Genomic DNA, 24,490 nt, shown 5'->3' with positions numbered 1-24,490 from the left:
CAGTAAAAATCCCTGAAGGCTTTCTAATAAGCTGCAGTGCTATTGAGCAAATGTGAAACTTAAGAAAATTATCAGGAATCACGCTTAATGTTTTTATGTTCAAGGCTTTCTTTCCTACCACGTTTCTTGCACACTCCTTGGCCACCTCCTCAGCAGATCCTTCACGTTTGCACTCCCATTCGACCTCTAGTGCTCACTTCTACCACCAGCTGATAGATTTTGATAAGTACATACTACTTCCTTTCTTACTTCTTCCCACAACCAAAAGCTAGGTAGCTGTCCCAATCTACCTGACTTTATAACTATAAGGGTTTTTAAGAACTTGCCCTTAACTTCAAAAACCACACTGTTTATCAGATTTGGTGTTTATAAAAAGACTCTTGAGATTATACCCAATCTGCTTGTAAAATTTTAATCAGCTTCACTATGCATTCTACGTCAGGTGTTGTTTTTCATGATATCTAGTTTTGAAGAATCCTCCATATCCTCACATCAAAAGCTCAAGTAATCGGAAATTAACCTTAAGAAGGGAGGCGAATCTTAGGTGAGGGCGTTAGAGTCCCAAGTTGAAACAAATGAGGCAAAAATACAGATGAGAACTACAAAGCTATCAACCTTCCATAGACTTTCATATTAGCTATGCCAGGCATCAGTGAACACTCCCTAATGATGACAGGAACATCTGCAGTGATATACCCTCCTGCCCCTAAATGTTCCAAAGGGACGATGGTTAGAGGAATGAGGTCCCAGAGGACGGTACAAGCTGGTGGCGCAGAGGATCGGTGCAGTAAATGCAGGGGCAAAGAAGGACAGCACATTGAGCATTTAGAAAGAAAAATATAAGCAGGAATAGAAAAGGAGATACAGTTATTACGTGACTCTTAATTCCTTACCTACCAGAATGACATGAGTCACTGCTACTGAACTCCAGAATTCAAAGATGTCTGATTTACCATGACTTGGCAAAACAGAGGAAGGGAGGGTGCTGAGAGGGGACATATAGTAAAATCAGGTGGATATTTACATATAACTGTAGCACATCAGAGCTTATAACATGCTTCACGTATATACCTAGAGGCATTCAACACACTTAACTGGCATGTTATCAGCAGTGATCCCTAAGCACAGACCCCGGCAGCATGCCACATGTGGCACACCTGCTGAATGCAGCCCTGGATCTGGGACACGACCTACCTGGTTCAAAGAATCAAGCTCGCTCGTACCAAAGATTCTCGTCTGCTTGCTACTTTTCACTTTGAAATGTCTGGTATTCTATGAATGGGAACAGAGGTAGACGCAGTGTTCATGCAGACTAAGAGCTGATGAGGAGGGAGAAATCCTTACAGTATTCCACAAATACGAATATGAAAAAAATAGTATGGCCACTGCCTTGAGCTATGTTCCCAAAGTTGGGGAACTAAAGCAAGGCATATAACTGAACACAACTTATGAGAGACAGATCACAAAAGCAATGTGTAGATGGCATTTAATTTTCAAACTACGTGTATCAGGTAGGTACAAAGGACTACAAATAAATTGTATTTACTTTCTGGAAAAATAAAGGCAAAGCTGCTGGTGGTTATCTCTCATTTTAAAAAATGAACAATTAGTTTTTCATTCATGGAGAGGACTTGAATTTTCACTGAACTCTCCAATTTTAGATATGGAAAACGGACACACTGTCCTGTCCCAGTGGGGTGATGAAAGTACAGTACTATACTAGGGTCTATTGGCTAATACAATGATTTTAAGAATGCCTGGTTTACAACTGGGAAACCCTGCCTTATTATGATATATAAATATTCAAATATAACAGAATTTAAACCAAAGAGAAATTATTCCAACTTTTCCACGCAAACAGGGTAGACACGCAGTCAAAATCATCACTCTCCCCACTGTTATCTAGGACTGTTTCAGAAGGAAGCAAAATCACCTTTGCAGAATAAAAAGAACAAATTAAGTCAAAAGTTACAACAGTGTTCTGAGGTTCCACAAGGTGTAAATGAGAGCACTTATGAGCTGTTAGGAAAATTTGATTTGAGAACTACATAATGGAAATTTACCGACTGCTTGGACTATAAACCTTATAACAACTTTAACATCAAATTAACTGTACGTGGCAATAAGAGTGAACCTCACAGCTGTAACTGCAGGGCTGTAGCAGAGATGGAATACGACAGTGGCTAAGTAGGGACTCTACAACTCAGAGGGGCTCTTGCTGAGCTCAAACATCTGGTTCCACCTTTAATTTTCACTTAATTTGTTCTGAGTACGTTCAGGGGCTTCTGCGCTGAAGCAGTGTGCAGCTGTCTGTGCCCAAGCTCTCCAAGTCCCATCCCATATGCCCAGCTCTCCTGCTTCACTCTATCTACTGGTACCAATGGGAAATGAAGGAAGCGGACTCTTTGTGGGTGATGCATCATTTCTTGAAGTTGGAAATATGCTGACTCAGATGTTAGGTAAACTATCTACAATGTTTTCAAGGCAAGACTCGTGTTTTTCTGAGTCCCTGGCCACTGGCAAAGATCAAAGTAGGAGGAACTTCTAGGGGCTCAAAGCTTTGACCTAAGAAGCAAGAGATATGGTCTGATGAAAACCAAGTAAGGCCAATGACATGTTACAGTGAGATGTGACAGTGGATTACTACTTAATATGTGATTAAAGATTTTAAAATTTTCTTATGAATGTTTCCTTACAGAAGAGAAATCAACCAGGTAGCAAGAATACTATAAAAAGCCATGTGCTGGGCTTCCCTGGTGACTCAGTGGTGAAGAATCCACCTGCCAGTGCAGGAGACACGGGTTTGATCCCTGGACTGGGAAATCCCACGTGCCACAGAGCAACTAAGTCCGTGCTCTACAACGACTGGCCCTGTGCTCTAGAGCCCAGGAGCCGCCAACTATCAGGCTCATGCATGGCAGGTACTGAAGCCTGCGAGCCCTCGGGCCCATGCTCCACAGCAAGAGCAGCCACTGCACTGACAAGTCCAAGCACCCCAACTAGAGAGCAGCCCTGCTCGCGGGAGCTAGAGAAAGGCCCGCGCAGCCACAAAGACACAACACAGCCATAAATAAATACATAAGTAAATTTTTTTTAAAAAGAGACAGAGATGTGCGTTTCAAGTCAGGGTTTTTTAAGCCTTTTCACCATGCATTTACTAAAGGCGCCTGAATTTGGTTAAGATGCCACATTTGCTTTTAGCTGCAACAGGGAAAGAAAGGCTAGTGGGGACAAGAAGGGGGCACTATGCACCTTCCCAGGATGTGTAAAAGTTGCTGTTGAGAGATAATTTTAACAATTATCATGCAAACAGTATCAGTACACTTAACAGGAGGCAAAACATAGTGACAGGGCTCTATCTTGTGTTAGAAACAATGTACTTTACCGGATGATTTAGACACAAGGCTGCTTCACTTACCACTTCTGTTGATGTTTCTGCGTGTTCAGAAGTAACATGTTCTTGAAGAGATGTCTCCGTATAGCCCATTTTTCCACAATAGGGACAAGTAAAAGACTGTGGCTGTTCTACGGAGAAAGCTTCCCCACCATAGTACAAATCTGAAAAACAGAGTGGAACTGCATTGAGAAATAATTACCAATTTTTAAAAAATACAGAAAAATGTAGCTCAGTCATATCTGACACTTTTGCAACCCCATTGACTGCAGCCCACCAGGATCCTCTGCCCATGGGATTCTCCCTGGGTTCAATCCTGGAGTCAGGAATATCCCCTGGAAATGGAGACAGCAACCCACTCCAATATTCTTGCCTGAAAAATCCCATGGACAGAGAAGCCTGACAGGCTACAATCCATGGGGGTGCAAAGAGTCAGACATGATGACCACATACACCTATTCTTTTAGTATATCACTTCATTACAAACATCTCATTATTTAACATGAAACAAATACCTAATTTAAGAGGACAGGATCATTTCTGTGAGAAGAGAAAAAGAAAATGTTTATTACATGACAGATTTCTTCATTCTTTGGGAGATTTCGATTACCTTAAAAATACTTAAACCCATTATGTATATATTGACCATTTATTATATGTATAAGACTTGCCAGGTGAATCTGGGGTAGGTGAAGATAAATGTACTTAAAAAAAAAAATAAAGAAGAAATAACAGAACTTCCTTACCTGATAAAGGGCACCTACAAAATCCCCAAGCTGACATCATACTTACTGGTGAAAGGGTGGATGCTTTCCCCTAAGACCAGGAACAAGATAAGAATTGCCACTCTGGCCATTTCTATTCAATATTTTAGTAGAGATTAGATAATCACAGTAGGCAAGAAGATGAAATGAAAGGCATCCAGATGGAAAGAAAGAAGTAAAACTCTCTATTAGCAGATGACAGGATCCTGTATATAAAAAATCCTAATGAATCCACTAAAAAACTAGCAGAACTCATAAACGAGCTCAGTGACATTACAGGATACAAGATCTATACCTGGGGTGGGGGACTGGAAGACTAGGATTAATATACACGCTACTGTATATAAAATAGATAACTAGTAAGGACCTACTGTATAGCCCAGGGAACTCAATACTCAATACTTTGTAATGACCTGTACAGGAGAAGGATCTAAAAGAGTGGACATAGGTATGTGCGTAGCAGATTCACATCGATGTACACCTGAAACTAAACGCAACATTGCAAATCAGCTGTACTTCAATAAAAATAAAAACAAACAAAACAGCAGATACAAGAGAAGCTCTAAAAACTGAGAAGTTACCTTTTGTAAGAGATATTTACATTATGAGATAAACCTCCATCTGTAGCAGGAAGAGAAGAGGTTCAGCACTAAACCTCTAGAAACACCTACCAAAGGAGAGGCAAAGACCTGAATTTACATAACAACTTAACTCTGCAAAACAAAGTTACCCTTGTTTACCTCCCATAACTGGCCTCCTCCCCACCCAGCTCCCCCAAATCTTCTTTTGTCTTTAGCTAGAGATGGTATTTAAGATGAAGGCTTGGGCCATTTCAGGGAGTTACTGTTTTCCTGGGCATCACTCATGTATATAGAAGGTAGACACGTGACCAAACTTCTGTTAGTTTTTTTTTTTTTAATAAAAGATCTATGACAGAAATAAATTGTTTCTCTGAAACTGGGAGTGGGCAATCCCAAAGAAAAATTTTTTAAAATTTCATTTACAATTGCAAAAAGAATAAAACATTTAGAAGTACATTTAATAACAGAAGTGTAAAACTTGTCCTTTGATAACTATAAATTTTTGTTGAAAGAAACAAAAAATGACGTAAATAAACAGAAAGACATCCTGCTTTAACAGGGTAGCAGACTTACTATCATTGCTTTCCAAACTGATCTACAGATACAAAACAACTCCTATCAAAATCCCAGTTGGTTTCTTTGTATAAATTTGACAAGCCGATTCTAAAATTCACACAAAATTCAAGGGATTAACAATACCCACAGTAAGCTTGAAAATGAACGAAGTTGGCAGATTCATACTTTATGATTCCAAAGCTTACTATGTAACTGAGACACTACAGTATTGGCATGCAGACATACGAATCAATGGAACAGACTGAGAGTCCAGAAATTAAAAGTGACGTTTATGGTCAGTTGATTTTCTAACAGCTTTATTGATATACTTTGACAAATATAAACTGTATATATTTATGGTATATAATGATATTTTGACATATGTGTATAGTGTGAAAAGATCACCACAATCAAGCTAATTAACATTTCCATCACGTCTACACAGTTACCATTATGTGTGTATGTATATGTGTTGAGAAGATTTGAGATCTATCCTCTTCAAAAATTTCCAGTACACAATATTGTTAACTATGATCACCATACAACACCATACACCATACAACTATGATCCCTTTTCCAGCAACACCAGAGAAGACTCTACACATGGATGTCACCAGATGGTCAACACCAAAATCAGACTGACTATATTCTTTGCAGCCAAAGATGAAGAAGCTCTATACAGTTAGCAAAAACAAGACCGGGAGCTGATTGTGGCTCAGATCATGAACTCCTTATTGTCAAATTCAGACTTAAATTGAAGAAAGTAGGGAAAACCACTAGATCATTCAGATATGACCTAAATCAAATCCCTTACGATTATACAGTGGAAGTGACAAATAGATTCAAGGGATCAGATCTGATAGATAGAGTGCCTGAAGAATTATGGACGGAAGTTCATGACACTGTACAAGAGGCAGTAATCAAGACCATCCCCAAGGAAAAAATATGCAAAAAGGCAAAATGGTTGTCTGAGGAGGCCTTACAAATAGCTGAGAAAAGAGAAGCTAAAGGCAAAGGAGAAAAGGAAAGATATACCCATCTGAATGCAGAGTTCCAAAGAATAGCAAGGAGAGATAAGAAAGCCTTCCTCAGTGATCAATGCAAAGAAATAGAGGAAAATCACAGAATGGGAAACACTAGACATCTCTTCAAGAAAATTAGAGATACCAAGGGAACATTTCATGCAAGTTAAAGTGAAGTTGCTCAGTCGTGTCCGACTCTCTGCGACCCCATGGACTGTAGCCCACCAGGCTCATCTGTCCACAGGATTTTACAGGCAAGAATATTGGAGTGGGTTGCCATTTCCTTCTCCAGGAGATCTCCCTGACCCAGGGATTAAATCCGGGTCTCCCACAGTGTGGGCAGACGCTTTACCATCTGAGCCACCAGGCACAATTAAGGACAGAAATGGTATGGACCTAACAGAAAAAGATATTAAGAAGAGATGGTAAGAATACACAGAAGAACTATACAAAAAAGGTCTTCATGATCCAGATAACCATGATGGTGTGATCACTCACCTAGAGCCAGATATCCTGGAATGCGAAGTCAAATGGGCCTTAGAAAGCATCCCTACAAACAAAGATAGTGGAGGTGATGGAATTCCAGTTGAGCTATTTCAAATCCTGAAAGATGATGCTGTGAAAGTGCTGCACTCAATATGCCAGTAAATTTGGAAAACTCAGCAGTGGCTACAGGACTGGAAAAGGTCAGTTTTCATTTCAATCCCAAAGAAAGGAAATGCCAAAGAATGTTCAAACTACTGCACAATAACACTCATCTCGCATGCGAGCAAAGTAATGCTCAAAATTCTTCAAGCCAGGCTGCAACAGTACGTGAACTGTGAACTTCCAGATGTTCAAGCTGGATTTAGAAAAGGCAGAGGAACCAGAGATCAAATTGCCAACATCCACTGGATCATTGAAAAAGCAAGAGAGTTCCAGAAAAGCATCTACTTCTGCTTTATTGACTACCCCAAAGCCTTTGACTGTGTGGATCACAACAAACTGTGGAAAATTCTTCAAGAGGTGGGAATATCAGACCACCGGACCTGCCTCCTGAGAAATCTGTATGCAGGTCAAGAAGCAACAGTTAGAACTAGACATGGAACGACAGAACGGTTCCAAACTGGGAAAGGAGTACATCTAGGGTGTGTATTGTCACCTTGTTTATTTAACTCATATGCAGAGAAACATCACGCTAAATGCCGGGCTGGATGAAGCACAAGCTGGAATCAAGATTGCCGGGAGAAATATCAATAACCTCAGATATGCAGATGACACCACCCTTATGGCAGAAAGCGAAGAAGAACTAAAGATCCTCTTGATGAAAGTGAAAGAGGAGAGTGAAACAGTTGGCTTAAAACTCAACATTCAGAAAACTAAGATCATGGCATCTGGTCTCATCATTACATGGGAAATAGATGGGCAAACAGTGGAAACAGCGTCAGACTTTATTTTCTTGGGCTCCAAAATCACTGCAGATGGTGACTGCAGCCATGAAATTAAAAGACGCTTACTCCTTGGAAGGAAAGGTATGACCAACCTAGACAGCATATTAAAAAGCATAGACATTACTTTGCCAACAAAGGTCCGTCTAGTCAAAGCTATGGTTTTTCCAGTAGTCATGTATGGATGTGAGATTTGGAACTAATGCTTCTGAACTGTGGTGTTGGAGAAAACTCTTGATAGTCTCTTGGACTGCAAGGAGATCAAACCAGTCAATCCTAAAGGAAATGAGTCCTGAATATCCATTGGAAAGACTGATGCTGAAGCTGAAACTCCAATACTTTGGCCATTTGATGTGAAGAACTGACTCACTGGAAAAGACCCTGATGCTGGGAAAGATTAAAGGTGAGAGGAGAAGGTGATGACAGGGGATGAGATGGTTGTATGGCATCACTGACACAATGGACATGAGTTTGAGTAAACTCCAGGAGTTGGTGATGGACAGGGAAGCCTGGCGTGCTGCAGCAGTCCATGGGGTCACAAAGAGTTGGACGTGACTGAACTGAACTGATGATCACCATGCTATACATTAGATCTCTAGAACTTACTCATCTTGCATAACAAAACTTTGTACTCTTTGAATAGCATCACCCCATTATCCCCTTCCCTCTAGTCAGCTGATCTGCAACAGGAATGCCAAGACAATTCACTGGCGAGAGGATCTTCTCAATAAATGACACTGTGACAATTGGTAGTCATATGCGAGAGAATGAAGCTGGACTTCTACCTCATTCCACGCACAAAAATTAAATCAAAATGGACCAAAGATCTAAATGTTGGTACTAAAACTATAAAACCTTAGAGGAAAACTTTTTTTACCACATATTTTTACATCTTCATGATCTTGGATTAGGTGATGGTTTCCTATATATGACATTAGAAGCACAACAAAGGAAAAAAAAACAGATAAACTTGACATTATCAAAATCAAAACTTATGTGCTTCAAAACATATCAGCAAGAAAATGAAAAAACAACCCAAAGAATGGGACAGAATTTCTGCAAATCATTCACCTGTAAGGAACTTGTATACAGAATACACAAAGAACTATGAAAACTCAATAATAAAAGACGTATTACCCAATTAAAAATTGGGCAAAGGATTTGAACAGACATTTCTCCAAAGCAGATATGTAGGTGGCTAATCAGCACTAGAAAAGACGGTCAGCAGCATCACTGGCCGTCAGAGAAATGCAAGTCAAAACTATGAGACACTACCACTTCACATCCACTAAGATGTCTACAGTCAGACAGATAATAACAAGTGTTGACTAGGTAAGAAATTATAGCATGAAACATTTAAAGGTTTTCTTATGCACTGACAGTGCCTTCTAATCAACTGTACAAATAATCTGCTTCCTGATCACTACAGTATGAAGATTTCTGTACTGTTAGCAAGAACAGTCAATTAAACTTCACTCCTTCTTTCCGAGGCACTGTTTCATTTCACACTTTGCCAGGTGTATTTATTTCTGAATGGCTTTCATAAGCAAACTATATGAGAAAAAATTACTTAGAATAAAAAGTAAGATTTGTGTTATTTTTAATGAATTTGGAGCCTCATTATGCAATGGGGGATCATTTTAGAACGTTTTGCCTTTACTTCTTCATACTCGTATACAAAGTTCTAAATGATAATTCACTAAACTTTAAATACGTACCAAAATCTACCCTTGTTAATATGCACTGCATTGGGTGGTCAGTTGTATGCCTTGTTGTTGTTGCACCACTTTCATAACAAGATGCACAAAGATCGTAATCGTAGCAAATTAAACACTTGTATCTGCGACCTCGAAAATTTCCTTTTAAACATGCATCACAGCTGACACCTATAAAAAAAGAAATATCATTAATTAGCAGCTGTAAAAGGCCACTCTTCATTTCATTTTTATAAATAAAAAGATGCACATACAACCCCAGATTTCTTTTCCAAAATGACTGAAAACAACAATGTAAAATCATATAGGAATTTCTGTTCCCTCGATTTACACTTCTCATGGAAGTAACTTAAAATGTTTAACAAAATGTAAGAAAACTTTTAAAATGTTTTGATGAACTAGCAAGAGGGCAACAGTCAAGTGAAAGAGGAGTGAGTAACTGGCCTCACTCAGGGAGATGGGCAGCTACTTGGGAAAGTCTGAGCTTACGTGTTCACAGCACTGCATGACAAAGCACAGGTAGCAAAGACCTGCCAGGTTTGCCACGGTGGGGTCTGAACAGGCAATTCCTCATAAAGGTGAGACCCTAATACACCCTCACTATATGTGTGAGCTAGCAATCCTTGGGGGATTACAAAACTTGCCCCCTGAAATCCCCTCTGCACAAAACACCACCACCACCACCCTAAAAAGTTATAACTATCAGTACAAACCAGTCCAGATTCACATAAGTGAAAAATCCAAATTCAGACTTCCAAATGGTTCTAGGTCAAGAATTTAGAGTAGTCCTAAATAAGCACCGGCACCAAGCATCAGACAAATAAAATTTCAAGGAATGACAGTTCATGCACAAAATACCAACAAAAGCTTAGATACCACCAGAAAGAAGTTTGTAAGAATAAGCAGCAGAATCAGAATGGCAAAGAGTTGACAGCAGAACTGAATATCAAATACTAACAGTTTAAAACAATAAAAGAGGAGCTTAAAGAGAGGCAACCAACATATTTGAAAATGTACCAAATATCTCAATATGCAAAATTTGAAACTTAATGGGCAGGTATAATAGCAAGAAAGCCTTTTATTTACATGTGATATGCCTGTTTAAATAGAAAACTCCTGCTAAATTATTAGAATTAAGTATTTTAAGCAAGGTAGCCAAACATAAACACCAATAAAATACTGATTGATTTTTCATTCCAAAAAAGACAAGTATATTTTAAAAATGCCATCTGAGTCTACTGATATGAGGTACTCATGTGCTGTGTGCTAAGTCGCTTCAGTCATGTCTGACTCTTTGCGATCCCGTGGACTGTAGCACGCCAGGCTTCTCTGTTCATGGATTTCTCCAGGCAAGAGTACTGGAGTGGGTTGCCGTGTCCTCCTCCCATATGAGGTACCCAGATTAGTCAAATTCACAAAGAATGAAACAAGCCCCTCCCAAACCCAGAGCAGAACAGTAGTTAGCAGAGACTCGGTGGAAGGGGAGAGAGGGAGTACTGTTTAATGGGTTTCAGTTTGGGATAATGAAAAAATTCTGGAGATGGATAGTGGTGATAGCTGCACAACAACGTGAAAGTACTAATTCCACGCACTTAACTATATGCTAATGGGTTAAAACGACAGATTTTACGTTGTGCTTATTTTACCACAATAAAAAAATTACATCATTTGTAGTAGTATTCCTGAAAAGTGCCTATGAATAAACCTAACCAAAGATACGCAGCCCTTTATGAAATAAATTAGTAAAAATGTGTTCAAAGACATTAAATAGCTTTTAAAAAATAAAAACACCAGGTTCACTGACTAGAAGGTTCAACATAATAAAATACCAATTCTCCCCAAACTGATCAGTGGATTTAGTACAATTCTAATAAAAAGACAATCACAAAAGAATTTTTTGTGGAACATAAGCTGACTCAAATCTTCACACAATTTGCAAAGGGTCAAAAATAGCCAAGCCATTCCTGAAGAGATAACAAGATGGAGGGATTTGCTTAACATAGCAAGAGCTATTCTAAAGCTACGGTAATTTAGATAGTAGGATACTGGCTTAGAGACAGACAAACTGACCAAAGCAACAGAACAGAAAGCCCTTAAACTGGTGCTCAGATGGTAAAGAATCTGCCTGCAATGCAGGAGACCCAGATTTGACCCCTGGGTAGTGAAGATCCCCTGGAGGCAGGAATGGCAACCCATGCCAGTATTCTTTAGGATTGACTGGTTGGATTTTCTCACAGTCCAAGAGACTCTCAAGAGTCTTCTCCAACACCACAGTTTAAAAGCACCAATTCTTCAGCGTTCAGCTTTCTTTATGGTCCAACCCTCACATCCATACATGACTACTGGAAAAACCATAGCTTTGACTAGACAGACCTTTGTTGGCAAAGTAATGTCTATGCTTTTTAATATGCTGTCTAAGTTGGTCAGCTTTTCTTCCACGGAGCAAGTGTCTTTAAATTTCATGGCTGCAGTCACCATCTGCAGTGATTTTGGAGCCCAAAAAAATAAAGTCTGACGCTGTTATCCCATCTATTTGCCATGAAATGATGGGACCAGATGCCATGATCTTAGTTTTCTGAATGTTGAGTTTTAAGCCGACTGTTTCACTCTCCTCTTTCACTTTCATCAAGAGGATCTTTAGTTCTTCTTCGCTTTCTGCCATAAAGTGTGGTGTCATCTGCATATCTGAGGTTATTGATATTTCTCCCGGCAATCTTGATTCCAGCTTGTGCTTCATCCAGCCCGGCATTTCGCATGATGTACTCTGCATATGAGTTAAATAAGCAAGGTGACAATACACACCCTTGATGTACTCCTTTCCCAGTTTGGAACTGTTCTGTTGTTCCATGTCTAGTTCTAACTGTTGCTTCTTGACCTGCATACAGATTTCTCAGGAGGCAGGTCCAGTGGTCTGGTATTCCCACCTCTTGAAGAATTTTCCACAGTTTGTTGTGATCCACACAGTCAAAGGCTTTGGTGTAGTCAATAAAGCAGAAGTAGATGCTTTTCTGGAACTCTCTTGCTTTTTCAATGATCCAGTGGATGTTGGCAATTTGATCTCTGGTTCCTCTGCCTTTTCTAAATCCAGCTTGAACATCTGGAAGTTCACAGTTCACGTACTGTTGCAGCCTGGCTTGAAGAATTTTGAGCATTACTTTGCTCGCATGCGAGATGAGTGCAATTATGCAGTAGTTTCAACATTATTTGGCATTGCCTTTTTTTGGGATTGGAATGAATTCCACTGACCTTTTCCAGTCCTGTAGCCACTGCTGAGTTTTCCAAATTTGCTGGCATATTGAGTGCAGCGCTTTCACAGCATCGTCTTTTAGGATTTAAAATGGCTCAACTGGAATTCTATCACCTTCACTAGCTTTGTTTGTAGTGATGCTTCCTATGAACCAGTCAATCCTAAAGGTAATCAGTCCTGAATATTCACTGGAAGGACTGATGCTGAAGCTGAACCTCCAATACTTTGGCCAGCTGACTGATTGGAAGAGATAATGATGCTGGGAAAGATTAAAGGCAAGAGGAGAAGAGGATGACAGAGGACGAGACGGTTGGATGGCATCACCGACTCAATGGACATGAGTTTGAGCAAGCTCCTAGAGTTGGTGATAGACAGGGAAGCCTGGTGTGCTGCAGTCCACGGGGTTGGAAAGAGTTGGATATGAATGAGTGACTGAACTGAACTGAACTGAACCAGTATTTTTGCCTGGAAAATCCCATGGACAGAGGAGCCTGACAGGCTACAGTCCAAGGGGTCACAGAACTGGATATGACTGAGTGACTAACACACACACAAACAGATGCAGGCATGTTGAAATCTGTGTCACAACAGTAAGGTCACTAGAGATCAGTGAGGAAAAGAGGGAGCAGACAGTAAATGGTACTAAGACAGGTGATCTCCCTGCCATATACGGGGACAACAGAGCTGGATCTCACCCACAGATTCCACACACAGGAATCAATTCCATCCACAGATTCCACACACACGAATCAATTCCAGATGGTTTAAAGACAAGTGTGAAAGAGAAGTGAGAAGAATCTCTGAAGACAATATAGGGGAATATTTTTATAAACCCAGAGTAAGAAACCATTTTCTTAACACACACACACAGGGCCCAATAAAGGGACACGTTCAACCACATTAAAATTATGACTTTTCCTCCACTTTTGATATCCTGAAAGTGAAGTGAAAGTGAAGTCGCTCAGTTGTGTCCGACTCTTAGCGACCCCATGGACTGTAGCCCAACGGGCTCCTCCATCCATGGAATTCTCAAGGCAAGAATACTGGAGTGTGTTTCCATTTAATATCCTAGAGTGATGGAAAAGACAAGGCCCAGAATCTGGTGACAAATAAAACATACATGACAGACAAGAGTTAGCTATACAGGATACATTAAGGAACTCAAACATTCCAGGAAGAAAATGACCAACATCCAATAGGGAAATGGGCAAAGACTTCAATGGGCGCTATAAAGAACAGCAAACAAAATTGACCAATAGATACATGAAATGACGTTCAATCTCATTAGTCATCAAAGTGCAAATAAAAACACCATGAGCCATTATTTTACATCAACTGACTGCAAAATCCTAGAAGCCTCTTGATATCAAGTGCTAGTGAAGACTAGGAGCAACAGACACGCTTCTCTGTCACTGGTGGGGACATGTATCAGCAAAACCATTTTGCAAATTTTATTCACATTCTAGTCAAGTTAAACATGTACAATTACTGTGTCTCTGCAATTCAATTCAAATCAATTCCCTGGGACATCTTTTGCCCAGGAGCATCAGAAGAATGTAAAAGAATTTTCACAGTGGTCTTTGTAATTGAATAAAAACGCTGTTAACAACCCAAAGGCCCATCAGACAGTCCATTATGGAATGAATTAAAAGATAATAGGGACTTCCCTGGTGGTCCAGCGGGTAAGACTCCAACCTCCCAATGCAGGGGATCTGGTTCATTCCTGGTCAAGGAACTAGATCTGGTGTGTCCCAACTAAGATGCCTGCTTGCCACAAGGGAGATTCTGCGAGCTGTAAAGTAGACCCAGTGCAGCCAAAATAAATAAATATTAGAAAAAAAAAAACAATGAATGATAGCCTAAAACAGGGGGTGAAGACAGGCATAAAATCAAACTAAGTTCTAAAACAAGTTAGAAGATACATGCCATGGAGGAAAAGAAGTAAAAAAGGATAAGCAGTGTGGACAAAGAAAGCTCACTGAAAAGATGATGAGCAAAAAGATGGACTACTTCAAAATTTGCCTATTCAAAGCAGCCTCCAAGCATGACAATGCACAACAGTGAAGATACTGAAAAGGGGTAAGTACCTATTTATTTAGATTCACAAATGAAAGTTTAATTTAACAGGATATAGTAACTTTGCCAAATAAAATGTAGTGTGAACTAAGCTACACCTCTTTAGGGTGCCAGAAAGGTAAGCTCAGGTTTGAACACTAACTTTTTGGAGTGTCCACCCCATCTGACAGAAAGGCTTCCCAGGTGGCGTTAACCTTTCTGTCTGTGCGGAGACTTAAGAGACATGACTTTAATTCCTGGGGTGGGAAGATCCCCCGGAGGAGGGCATGGCAACCCACTCTAGTATTCTTGCCTGGGAATCCCATGGACAGAGGACCTTGGCAGGCTATGGTCCATGGGGTCCCAAAGAGTTGGACATGACCAAAGGGAGTTAGTACGCATGCATACTGCATAGAGCAAATGAAACCTAACATTTTTTAAATCCAGGAGACCTCAGTGCTATCGTCTAGTGGTCCTACAGCCTTGGCTCTTAAGGTGATATTTTAATTGACAACATTTGAACTCTTGTTTCTATTATGATACTTTTCCTATAGGAATTTTGGTTTTCAGCATGGTAAATATTTCTTATCAATATCACCAGAAGCAGTTTCATTCTTCCTATCAAGGAAATGATCATTCTACATATGCCACATGTATGTTCTGTTTCAGATTTCCTGAGCCTCTTGGTACAAGTAGAACACTGTTATTAACCAAGGAACTGTGCAATGAAGAGCTGGCTTATTTTCCCTGTTAGGGTAGACAGGAAGGGAGCAAATTTTGTTAGTCTGTGTTATAAAAGTGATTTCTGATAGATATACTTAAAAGAGATTCTGTTCTGAGTGAGAAATCTGGGGTCCTTTTCTAAGCTAAATGAGATTTAGTCATTGCAGGTGGGGGCAGAGAGAGAGAGGATTGCTACTGAGAAACTGTACCAAGCCTATGCATGCTTCTTCCATGCTTTTTAGAGACTCTGAGCCTGGCGTGCTGCAGTCCACAGGGTTGCAAAGAGTCAGATGCGAGTGAGTGACTGACTGAATGAACTGTACTGAGCTACTATCGAGAGAGGTGGTATGGAATCTTCTCTCAAGTCAGATACTGTCTAAAGCTTGTGATGACAAATTAGAAGTGTTAAACTGGCAGAGCTATTACAATGAGAAGTAGCAGGATATAAGGAAAACTATATGTAAGGAAATATTTTTACTTCCCTGACTTCTTATTCATATTACACTCATCACCAAAACACATCCCATATAGTATACTTGCCACCATGGATAATTACAGTTACTTTTACTTGTATTTTGAGAAACCCTGCTGAGAATTTACCTAACATAACATTTAATGGTCTGACTGAAATATATATTTTTGTTTAAAACAGTGATCTTGAATCACAAAAGTTGTTAAATGTCTTTCAGTGTTTAAGAAGTTAAAAAATATACTTTGGGGGTGGGGGTGGGATGGGGCAGGAGGCTTGGAGGATCTTAGTTTCCCAACCAGTGATAGAACCTAGGCCCATGGCAATGAAACCACCAGGTTCTAACCCTGGACTGCCAGGGAATTCCCAGAAAACATACATTTTCAAAATGACTCAAAAATAGTAGTTTTAAAAAAAAGAATTCCATTTCTTTAATGGTGGTTTTTGTTCGTGCTTTGGGGGGCTGTTTCGAGTCTTCACTGCTGAGCAGGCTTTTTCTCTAGTTGCAGGGCACGGGGTTCTCACTGCAGCGGCTTTTCTCGCTGCGGAGCACAGGTTCTAGGTGCACAGGCTTCCTAGTCGCAGCAAAAGGGCTCACCAGTCGCGGCTCCCAGGCTCTAGAGCACAAGCGCAACAGTTGCGGCACATGGGCTTAGCTGCTCCCCAGTATGTGGGATCCTCCTGGATCAAGGACCGAACCCGTGTCTCCTGTGTTGGCAGGTGGATTCTTTATCACTGAGCCACCAGGGAAGCCTGAACCCCAGTTCCTTGAAGGGCTAACAGTTATTTAATGTTAAAAAGCTGAAGGCAACTAGATGGTGGTACTGCCATTCTCCAGGCAAGAATACTGCAGTGGGTTGCCATTTCCTTCTCCAGGGAACTCTATACAATATACACCCTGCAATAACTGAGTTAACCAAATAATAAAATATGTAAGTCATCCTTGAATAATCTGGCTTTAGCCATACCATCATAAACAAATTCAGACAATTATTACTTTGTAAAATGGAAACAACCACAAACTACATCTTTTTAAAAAACATTTTACTTTAAGTACAGTTGATTTACACTGTTGTATTAATTTCTGCTATATAGAAAAGTGATTCAGTTATACGTGTGCATAGTCTTTCCTATTCTTTTCCATTATGGTTTATCACAGGATATTGAGTATAGTTCTCTGTGATGTACAGGAGGACCTTGCTGTTTATTCATCCTATATATAACGGTTTACATCTGCTAATCCCAAACTCCCAATCCTTCCCTTCCCCAGCCCCCTCCCCAATGGCAACTACAAATCTGTTCTCTGTCTCTGCGAGTCTATTTCTGTTTTGCAGGTAAATTCATCTGTGTCATGTTTTAGATTCCACATATAAACAATAGCATATTGTCTTTCTGTGATGTACTCCACTTAGTATGATAATCTCTCGGTCTATCTATGTTGCTGCAAATGACATTACTTCATTCTTTTTCATGGCTGAGTAATAGTCCATTATATACAAACACGGATACACACACCATGTCTACACCTGCACAAGCCACATCTTAAAGTTATGGTAGGTATTTGTGATTCCCCACCTGATGAAGTTCGCCTAATAGGACTTTTCCAGTGGTTAACACTCCATGCTCCCAATGCAGAGTACACAAGTTCGGTCTCTGTTTGGGGAACTAAGATCCCACCATGCTGCATTGCACAGCCAAAAAAAAAAAAATGCTGGGAAATATAGCTTAACCTCAATTTCGACACTGCCATATGTGAAAGTTACATAAAAACAATGGTGTATATTTGACGACCCCCTACCTATAAATACATACATATACATATATACGTGTATACATATAGCTTAACCTCAATTTCGACACTGCCATATGTGAAACTTAAATAAAAAGAATGGTGTATCTTTGATAACCCCTATCTATAAAAGGTGTATCTAAACACATTCATATCCTCAACACTTATACTAAGCAGTTCTGTAAAATAAATACATAAAACCTATGAACTAAAATTAAAGGAAAAAACTCCCCTCTAGTGGGAACAGATATTTAAAAAGCCACTGAAATAATACATAAAGTCTTCTCTTTTTCTAATGTTCTAAAATAAAGGCTTATTACTTATAAACATGTGCATTACACATACATTTATTTATCTTTTAAAAGAAAAACCCAGAGGTTGACATAGCTTTTCCTTAACAGAGAGGCAGTGTGAAGAGAAGGTCGATAAAGGGAAAGCCACCTGTCAAGATAAACAGTGAAAGAACACAACGGGAAGAGACTGTACCCCTAATCTGAAGCCCTGGGATTATTCAGCATTTGCCATTGACAAGCTATCCTGACTGCCAGATACCATGCAATCTGGAGTGAAGGTCCTCCTTTTACTCCAGTCAATTATCTCTTCAGGGCCTATGGATGTTTAAATAAGTGTGACTTTTAAAAAACGAATGTACCACAGCTTTCTTAAATAAAAAAATAATAAATAAATAAATAACGAGTGTGTGTGTGTGTGATATGTTATATTTCCAAAGAGGTTCTTTGCATTTAGATGGTTGAAAAATCATGCAATCTTTTGAAAAGGTTCTTAACTGAACACAGAAGCAAATAAAGAAATGAACTATGGTAACTCAGTGAAAAGCACTAGCAGCCAGAATTAAAGACAATGATAAAGGGATATTACTAGAAATAAAACCACTGGAACCTAAGACAAATTTTATAATGCTTCCCAAGCTGGGAGCCTAGTTCAGGAGCAGAAAGCTTTTCCCCTTCTACTAAAGAAGTACAGGGGGAAATACACTCAATCATGCATTGCAAAGGTAAAGTAACTCTAGGAGTTCTTTTTGAAGAAAAAAACACACAAAAACTCTACTTATTTTTAGACTTAGGAACAGAATCTTCCCCTGCCAATTAAATATACACATAACTCTATATATGTTTATAAAAAAAAAACTATGCCTTATGACAAAGGGAAACTCAAAAGGAGAGAAAATTGGGTAGAGGGACCCATACAAATACACCATTCAAGAAAAGACCTACAGTTAAAGGGATTCCAGGGGCAGAGAAAGAGAGGTAAATAGATTGTGCAGTGTGTTCTTCACACTTAGCAGACTTGCTTGAACCTGGGATACATTTACCTGGCTGGGCATTTAAAACAACCTTTTCTGTACTGGGATTTAGCTTTCTTTTACTTTATTGTCTTCAAGTGGAATTCCATGAGTGTGGTGACATGTCACAACAAGGAGCATCCATCTATCCTTCCATTATGTATAAAATATAGCAGTGAATAAAGGCCTGTGCCACACAGAGCTAATACTCTAGTGGTAGCCCAGAGAATCTTCTTCATTACTGCATTAATTTTCACATCAAAGTCATGAGGTAGCTGGAAATTATGATAAAATTTCTTTCATGGTTATGGATGATTCAAAGCTAGTTCATATCTGCCCAACAAACCAGACAGAAAGGCAGGAACTGGACACTTTATTTAAGACATTCCTTCCTTATGCATTCTGTCAAAGAGGGAAGTTTAATTCATTTCTAAAAGTTTTTAGTGCAGCAGAATTTGCTCCATTTTGGAACAACTGGATGTTTTGCTTAGTTTTAAAGACCTGTTCCATGCTCTTATTTCATAGAAATGCAATACTGGCCTGGGAACAGAAACACATCTTAGTAACAATGAACTTGCTCATGAGCAAGCTTAGTAAGGAATAGTCTTTCAGAACCCCTTATCTGGAAATAGAGAAGTTTCAATCTACTATTATACTCAGCCATGATTAGAGCTATTTTCTGACTCACACATAAAATGAAGGAAGAAGAGGTGTGTAAGGAATGCCTGGGACAATGTAGGAATTCAGTGGGTATCTGCTGAATGAATGAAGTGGATGAAAAGAAAAAGGGACATTCTCCCAGAGTAATTAGATAAGAGCTCAAAAGAGAGAAGGGAAACAGGGATTAATGTGTGTCCATAATAGACTTTTTGATGTAAGAATGACTCAATGATGAAAGTAGTCGGGGGAAAGAAGGGATTGAACAACAGGTACTTGTTTCCCCTAGAAGAAAAGAAAATTAAGTCAGTAAAAATGCTGTGCCAAATACTTCTAAGCATGAGCCCCCATTCGGCAGCATCGGCCCAGAAGACTTGGCTGCCAGCCATATAAACGACGAGGTTGTTCTTAAGAAACACATTTTTTGTCAGCCACAATTTTGTGTTGACAATTTCACATATAAAAGCTGAAAATAAAGCCTCCAGTAGTTTGAAATATGTGTGCATCTTTATTTAAGTTGCTTGAAACAATGCACACTAATCAGAATCACTGCCGTTTTCTTTGTGACCCTATGGACTGTAGCCCACCAAGCTCCTCTGTTCATGGGATTCCCCAGACAAGAACACAGAGTGGATTGCCACGCCCTCCTCCAGGGGATCTTCCCAACCTAGAGTTGAAACCTGAGTCTCTTATGTCTTCTTTATTAGCAGGTGGGTTCTTTACCACTAGATGCTGCTGCTACTGCTAAGTCACTTCACTCGTGTCCGACTCTGTGCAACTCCACAGATGGCAGCCCACCAGGCTCCCCCGTCCCTGGGATTCTCCAGGCAAGAACACTGGAGTGGGTTGCCATTTCCTTCTCCAATGCATGAAAGGGAAAAGTGAAGTTGCTCAGTCGTGTCTGACCCTCAGTGACCCATGGACTGCAGCCTTCCAGGCTCCTCCATCCATGGGATTTTCCAGGCAAGAGTACTGGAGTGGGATGCCATTGCCTTCTCCGTTACCACTAGCACCACTTGTAAAAAATATATTACGTTTCAAACTGATTGGGGCCGGTCTGAAAAATTAAACCCTTTAAATGGATATAAAATGCCACTGGAGACTCTCCTTCAGATCATCTCCACCTAGCTTTGATCTTTCACTAACCAATTAGTGTCTAACTGAACTTGATGCCCCAGGCACCTGGAAAGGGCTTGTCACTGAACAGTTGTTCTTTTACATGTGAATAAACTGAGGTCCACAAGCACTAAGTGACCTGCTCCAAAGACAAACAGTCATGAAGTGACAAACTGAGCCTCTGATAACAGTAAATCTGTTATTTGTGTATCTGTTTCAGAAGTAGATGTCTTCAGAACTTTTTATTTACTATGGCACAGAGATACACATTTAATATTATGTTTATTGTTCTCTTAATTCTTTATTTTCTAAGAGAGCTTAATTCTACCAATCATAACTTCTCTAAAATGAAACTCTGAGCTTGAGGAATTACTTTCAAGGTAGGTGTTAATAGATGTTTGCTTATTTATTTCCAGAGGTTGATAATCAATCAAACACAGCTCTACCTGAAGTCACCAATTTATAAGTTCTTATTCTAGAGTACTATTCTCTTAACTTTTTGAAAACACATGTCATATACTGGTAAATACTTGAAAACATTACTATCTCCTTTGTTTAAAATTTCAGTAAGCAAGACACATGTCAGGCCTCACTCTTTCAAATCACAGCATAATGTCAATATGATTCTCAAATATATAATTTATTTTTAATTTTGTTTTTGTCAAATGTATAAGGAAATACACATACATACATCTTCAGACAAGGGAATCAACAGCCTATCACACATGACATCACTGCATAACGAAAGTCTAGAATATTGCGTAACGAAATTCTAGAATATTGTGCTCCAACAAATTGCTATTATCACGTGTTTAGTCTGTACAAAAACAGGCTGTAAAAGGATACATACCACATGGATGCACTTATGTAAGTTTTAAACCATACAACACAATGCTCTATAGTTACAGTGTATGGACACATACTTATGTAGAAAGCATGCTGAAATGTGGATGGACAGGATGCACACCAACTCCCAAGAAACAATGACATCTGGGAGGTAGGGAGAAAAAGGAAAGAAACAGAATGGAATCAAGAAAGGGTACAAAGTGGAAGCTGTCCACATCAGCACTTTCTATATGTTTTCAATGTTTCATTAAGAAAAAAACCACCAAAACCTAATGTAGACAAAACTCCACCATCCCATCTCAACTTGTACAGCGGCATAGCAGGTGTCAGGATGGTTGGTTTTACACTGAGGTATAAATGGGTAAAACAGTTGACTCAGTGCAATTACAGAATACAACTAGTGTCTTTTTGGCCCCAGAGATGGATTCTGTATCCCATACGTGTTAATTTTTGCTGAAGTATAAACTCATCACTGAGTTTCAAGCTAAGTGTTCATAGAATGACTTCTCCCAAGCACAGTGCATCATCTGGGCATGCTGGACCCCACACAGACAACACGGAAAGCCTACTAGAGGGCAGTGACAACGAGGCAAGCTGCCATTCAGAAAGCCTTCCTGTCACACACAGCACAAGGAGCAGTAGGGGACTCTCCGCCTTTCCTGGAAAGATAGACTACACATATTTGTTAGAGAGAAGAATGTCACAACTAAAGAGTGAGACATGCTTAATGGGATTTGTGCCCCCCGCCTTGGGTAAAACAGTTTAAACCCTTTAAATCTGATTTTCTGCAACTGTTTTAGGGTAAGCTTGAGGAATTACTAGAAAACCACTAGATGAATACGGAGGGAGCAGAAAACATACTACTTAATGGTTATTTGAGCTAGAAATGTCTGCATACTTATTTGTGATAAATTCCCAGTCTGTATGTGTCAGCTCTACTAGAGTGTAAAGGATTTGTCCTCCATGGATATTAGGAGATAATTTCACATTAAATTACCATAACAACATTATCTCAATGAACATAAGTTTCTGAGCACCTACAGTACCCATTTAGTGCCTGACGTTTAAAAGGGAAGACAAGTAAACAGGCAATTAAAATACAGTATGAAGAGTGAGTGGCAGAGAACTTTGGGAACACATCAACAGATAAGAGCAACACAAGATGACCTGTTCCGGTGAGAGGGTACAACAGAGCCCCACAGTTAGCAGCACCCTGACACAAGGCTCATGTCAGGCAGGCCCTGAGCACCTTGTCCTCAAAACGCCGAAGAACAACTTCAGGTCCCTTTGTTCCACGTTTCTTCCACACAGAGCAGTTACTCTAAATTCATTCTCAGAAACCCATGCATAGCTAAGACAAGAATCAAGTCACTGCCTCCTCTGTTCTTGGTGGACCAATTTCAAACCTAATAGGTCTTCAAAAATCCTGCCTTCAACTGTTAGGTTATGATTATGTCTGGTCTAGTTCCTTCACTGACTTTGAACCCAAGGGACCTATAACAGATATGAAACTCTGGAGAGGACCAGGCATAATGCAAAGTCAGAGACTGGCAATAGAAGGGAAGCAGCTTATGCCTGGCTTAGAACACACACTAGCCTAACTTTGGATCTGAGGCGATGATGAGACAGGAAAGATACTATAAACTGTTAGGCTGATCTTTGGGAGATTTCCTTTGAGAGAGGACATGTCTTTCTGTTATGGAGAGTGATACACAACCGTATGGAACAGAAGACAGTAAAGGACTAAGCATAAAAGCAAATGAGAACAATAAGCAGTGCCTGTACAGTTTGAAGCAACTCTCTAGGAAACCAAGTTAAATAGTACTCAAAGTATCCAAAACTAAAAAACCAAACACTGGCTTTAACATAAATTTTTTTTGGCCGTGCCGTGCTGCTCATGGCATTTTAGTTCCCTGACCAGGGATAGAACCCAGGCCCTCGGCAGTAAGAGAGCATTATCACTGGACCACTAGAAAATTCCCTCACAAATATTCACGTTTCTTCTTCCCTCCACTTGTGAACATTTTTAGCCATGGTTCTGAGCATGACTCTGGTAGGGCAACATTCAGAAGATGTACCGAGATGACAATATACCCATAATGACTTGAAAATACAACACTCAAAAGAACAGTTCCTCCACTTAAAAAGGATGGCAATAAGGCATGAGGCAATAAGGATGGCAATAAGGCATAGCCTTACAAGCTAAAAACTCATGTGCAAACTTCAAGAGGATGTAAATAAATAACTTTATCAGCAAGGATGTGAATCCTGCCTGAAACTACTTAACTGGTCTTTGCTTTCCTCATTAACCAGAAGAAAAAAAGCACATACCAATCTCTGTATTGCGGGACTGTAACAAGCAGGTGAGGGTTAACTTCTCTTCCCCTCCTTCACATTCCAGAGTTATGTGACGTAGAATAGGCCGCTGGCCAGGACTACTGCTTCTCAGCTCCAAGCCTCCCCTTCTGTACGGTTTCCTACAATGCTGGCCCAGGAGGTTGTCCTCGATGGGGTCATTTTGCCCCCCCCAGGGGATATCTGGCCACGTATGGAAACATTTGGGTGTGGGGTGTGTACTAGAATCAAGTGGGTAAAGGCCAGGGATGTTACTAAACATCCTATGAAGCACGAGACAGCCACCTGGCCCAAGATGTAATGGTGCTGAGGCTAAGGAACAATGGTCTAGGGTCTGGGGTCTGCAATGTTCATATCCCCTTGGCAGCTGGCTCCTGGTTTACATCTGCCAATGGGAGGTTAGAAAGGGAGACAGAGTATTCTCCACCAGCAGAGGGGTTCTAGCATCAATTGCTCTGGCGTTCTCATCACC

At 40.0% G+C, this 24,490-nt stretch overlaps 1 protein-coding gene across 2 annotated transcripts in view; it reads right to left on the bottom strand.

The window, feature by feature from the left end:
* KCMF1 (potassium channel modulatory factor 1) overlaps nucleotides 1-24,490 on the bottom strand; it is a 79,503-nt gene that overhangs the window by 24,113 nt on the left and 30,900 nt on the right. For both annotated transcript variants that reach the window (XM_068965817.1, XM_068965826.1), the window contains exons 2-3: nucleotides 9,462-9,629; nucleotides 3,419-3,558 (exon numbers count right to left, since the gene is read on the bottom strand). In XM_068965817.1, the coding sequence (XP_068821918.1) occupies nucleotides 3,419-3,558; nucleotides 9,462-9,629 (308 nt within the window). The remainder of the gene's footprint in view (nucleotides 1-3,418; nucleotides 3,559-9,461; nucleotides 9,630-24,490) is intronic.

This window comes from Capricornis sumatraensis, chromosome 1 (genome assembly GCF_032405125.1).
Source record: "Capricornis sumatraensis isolate serow.1 chromosome 1, serow.2, whole genome shotgun sequence".
Taxonomy (NCBI): Eukaryota; Metazoa; Chordata; class Mammalia; order Artiodactyla; family Bovidae; genus Capricornis; species Capricornis sumatraensis.
The sequence above is the reverse complement of the archived record's forward strand: the minus strand, read 5'-3'. Positions and strand labels throughout refer to the sequence as shown.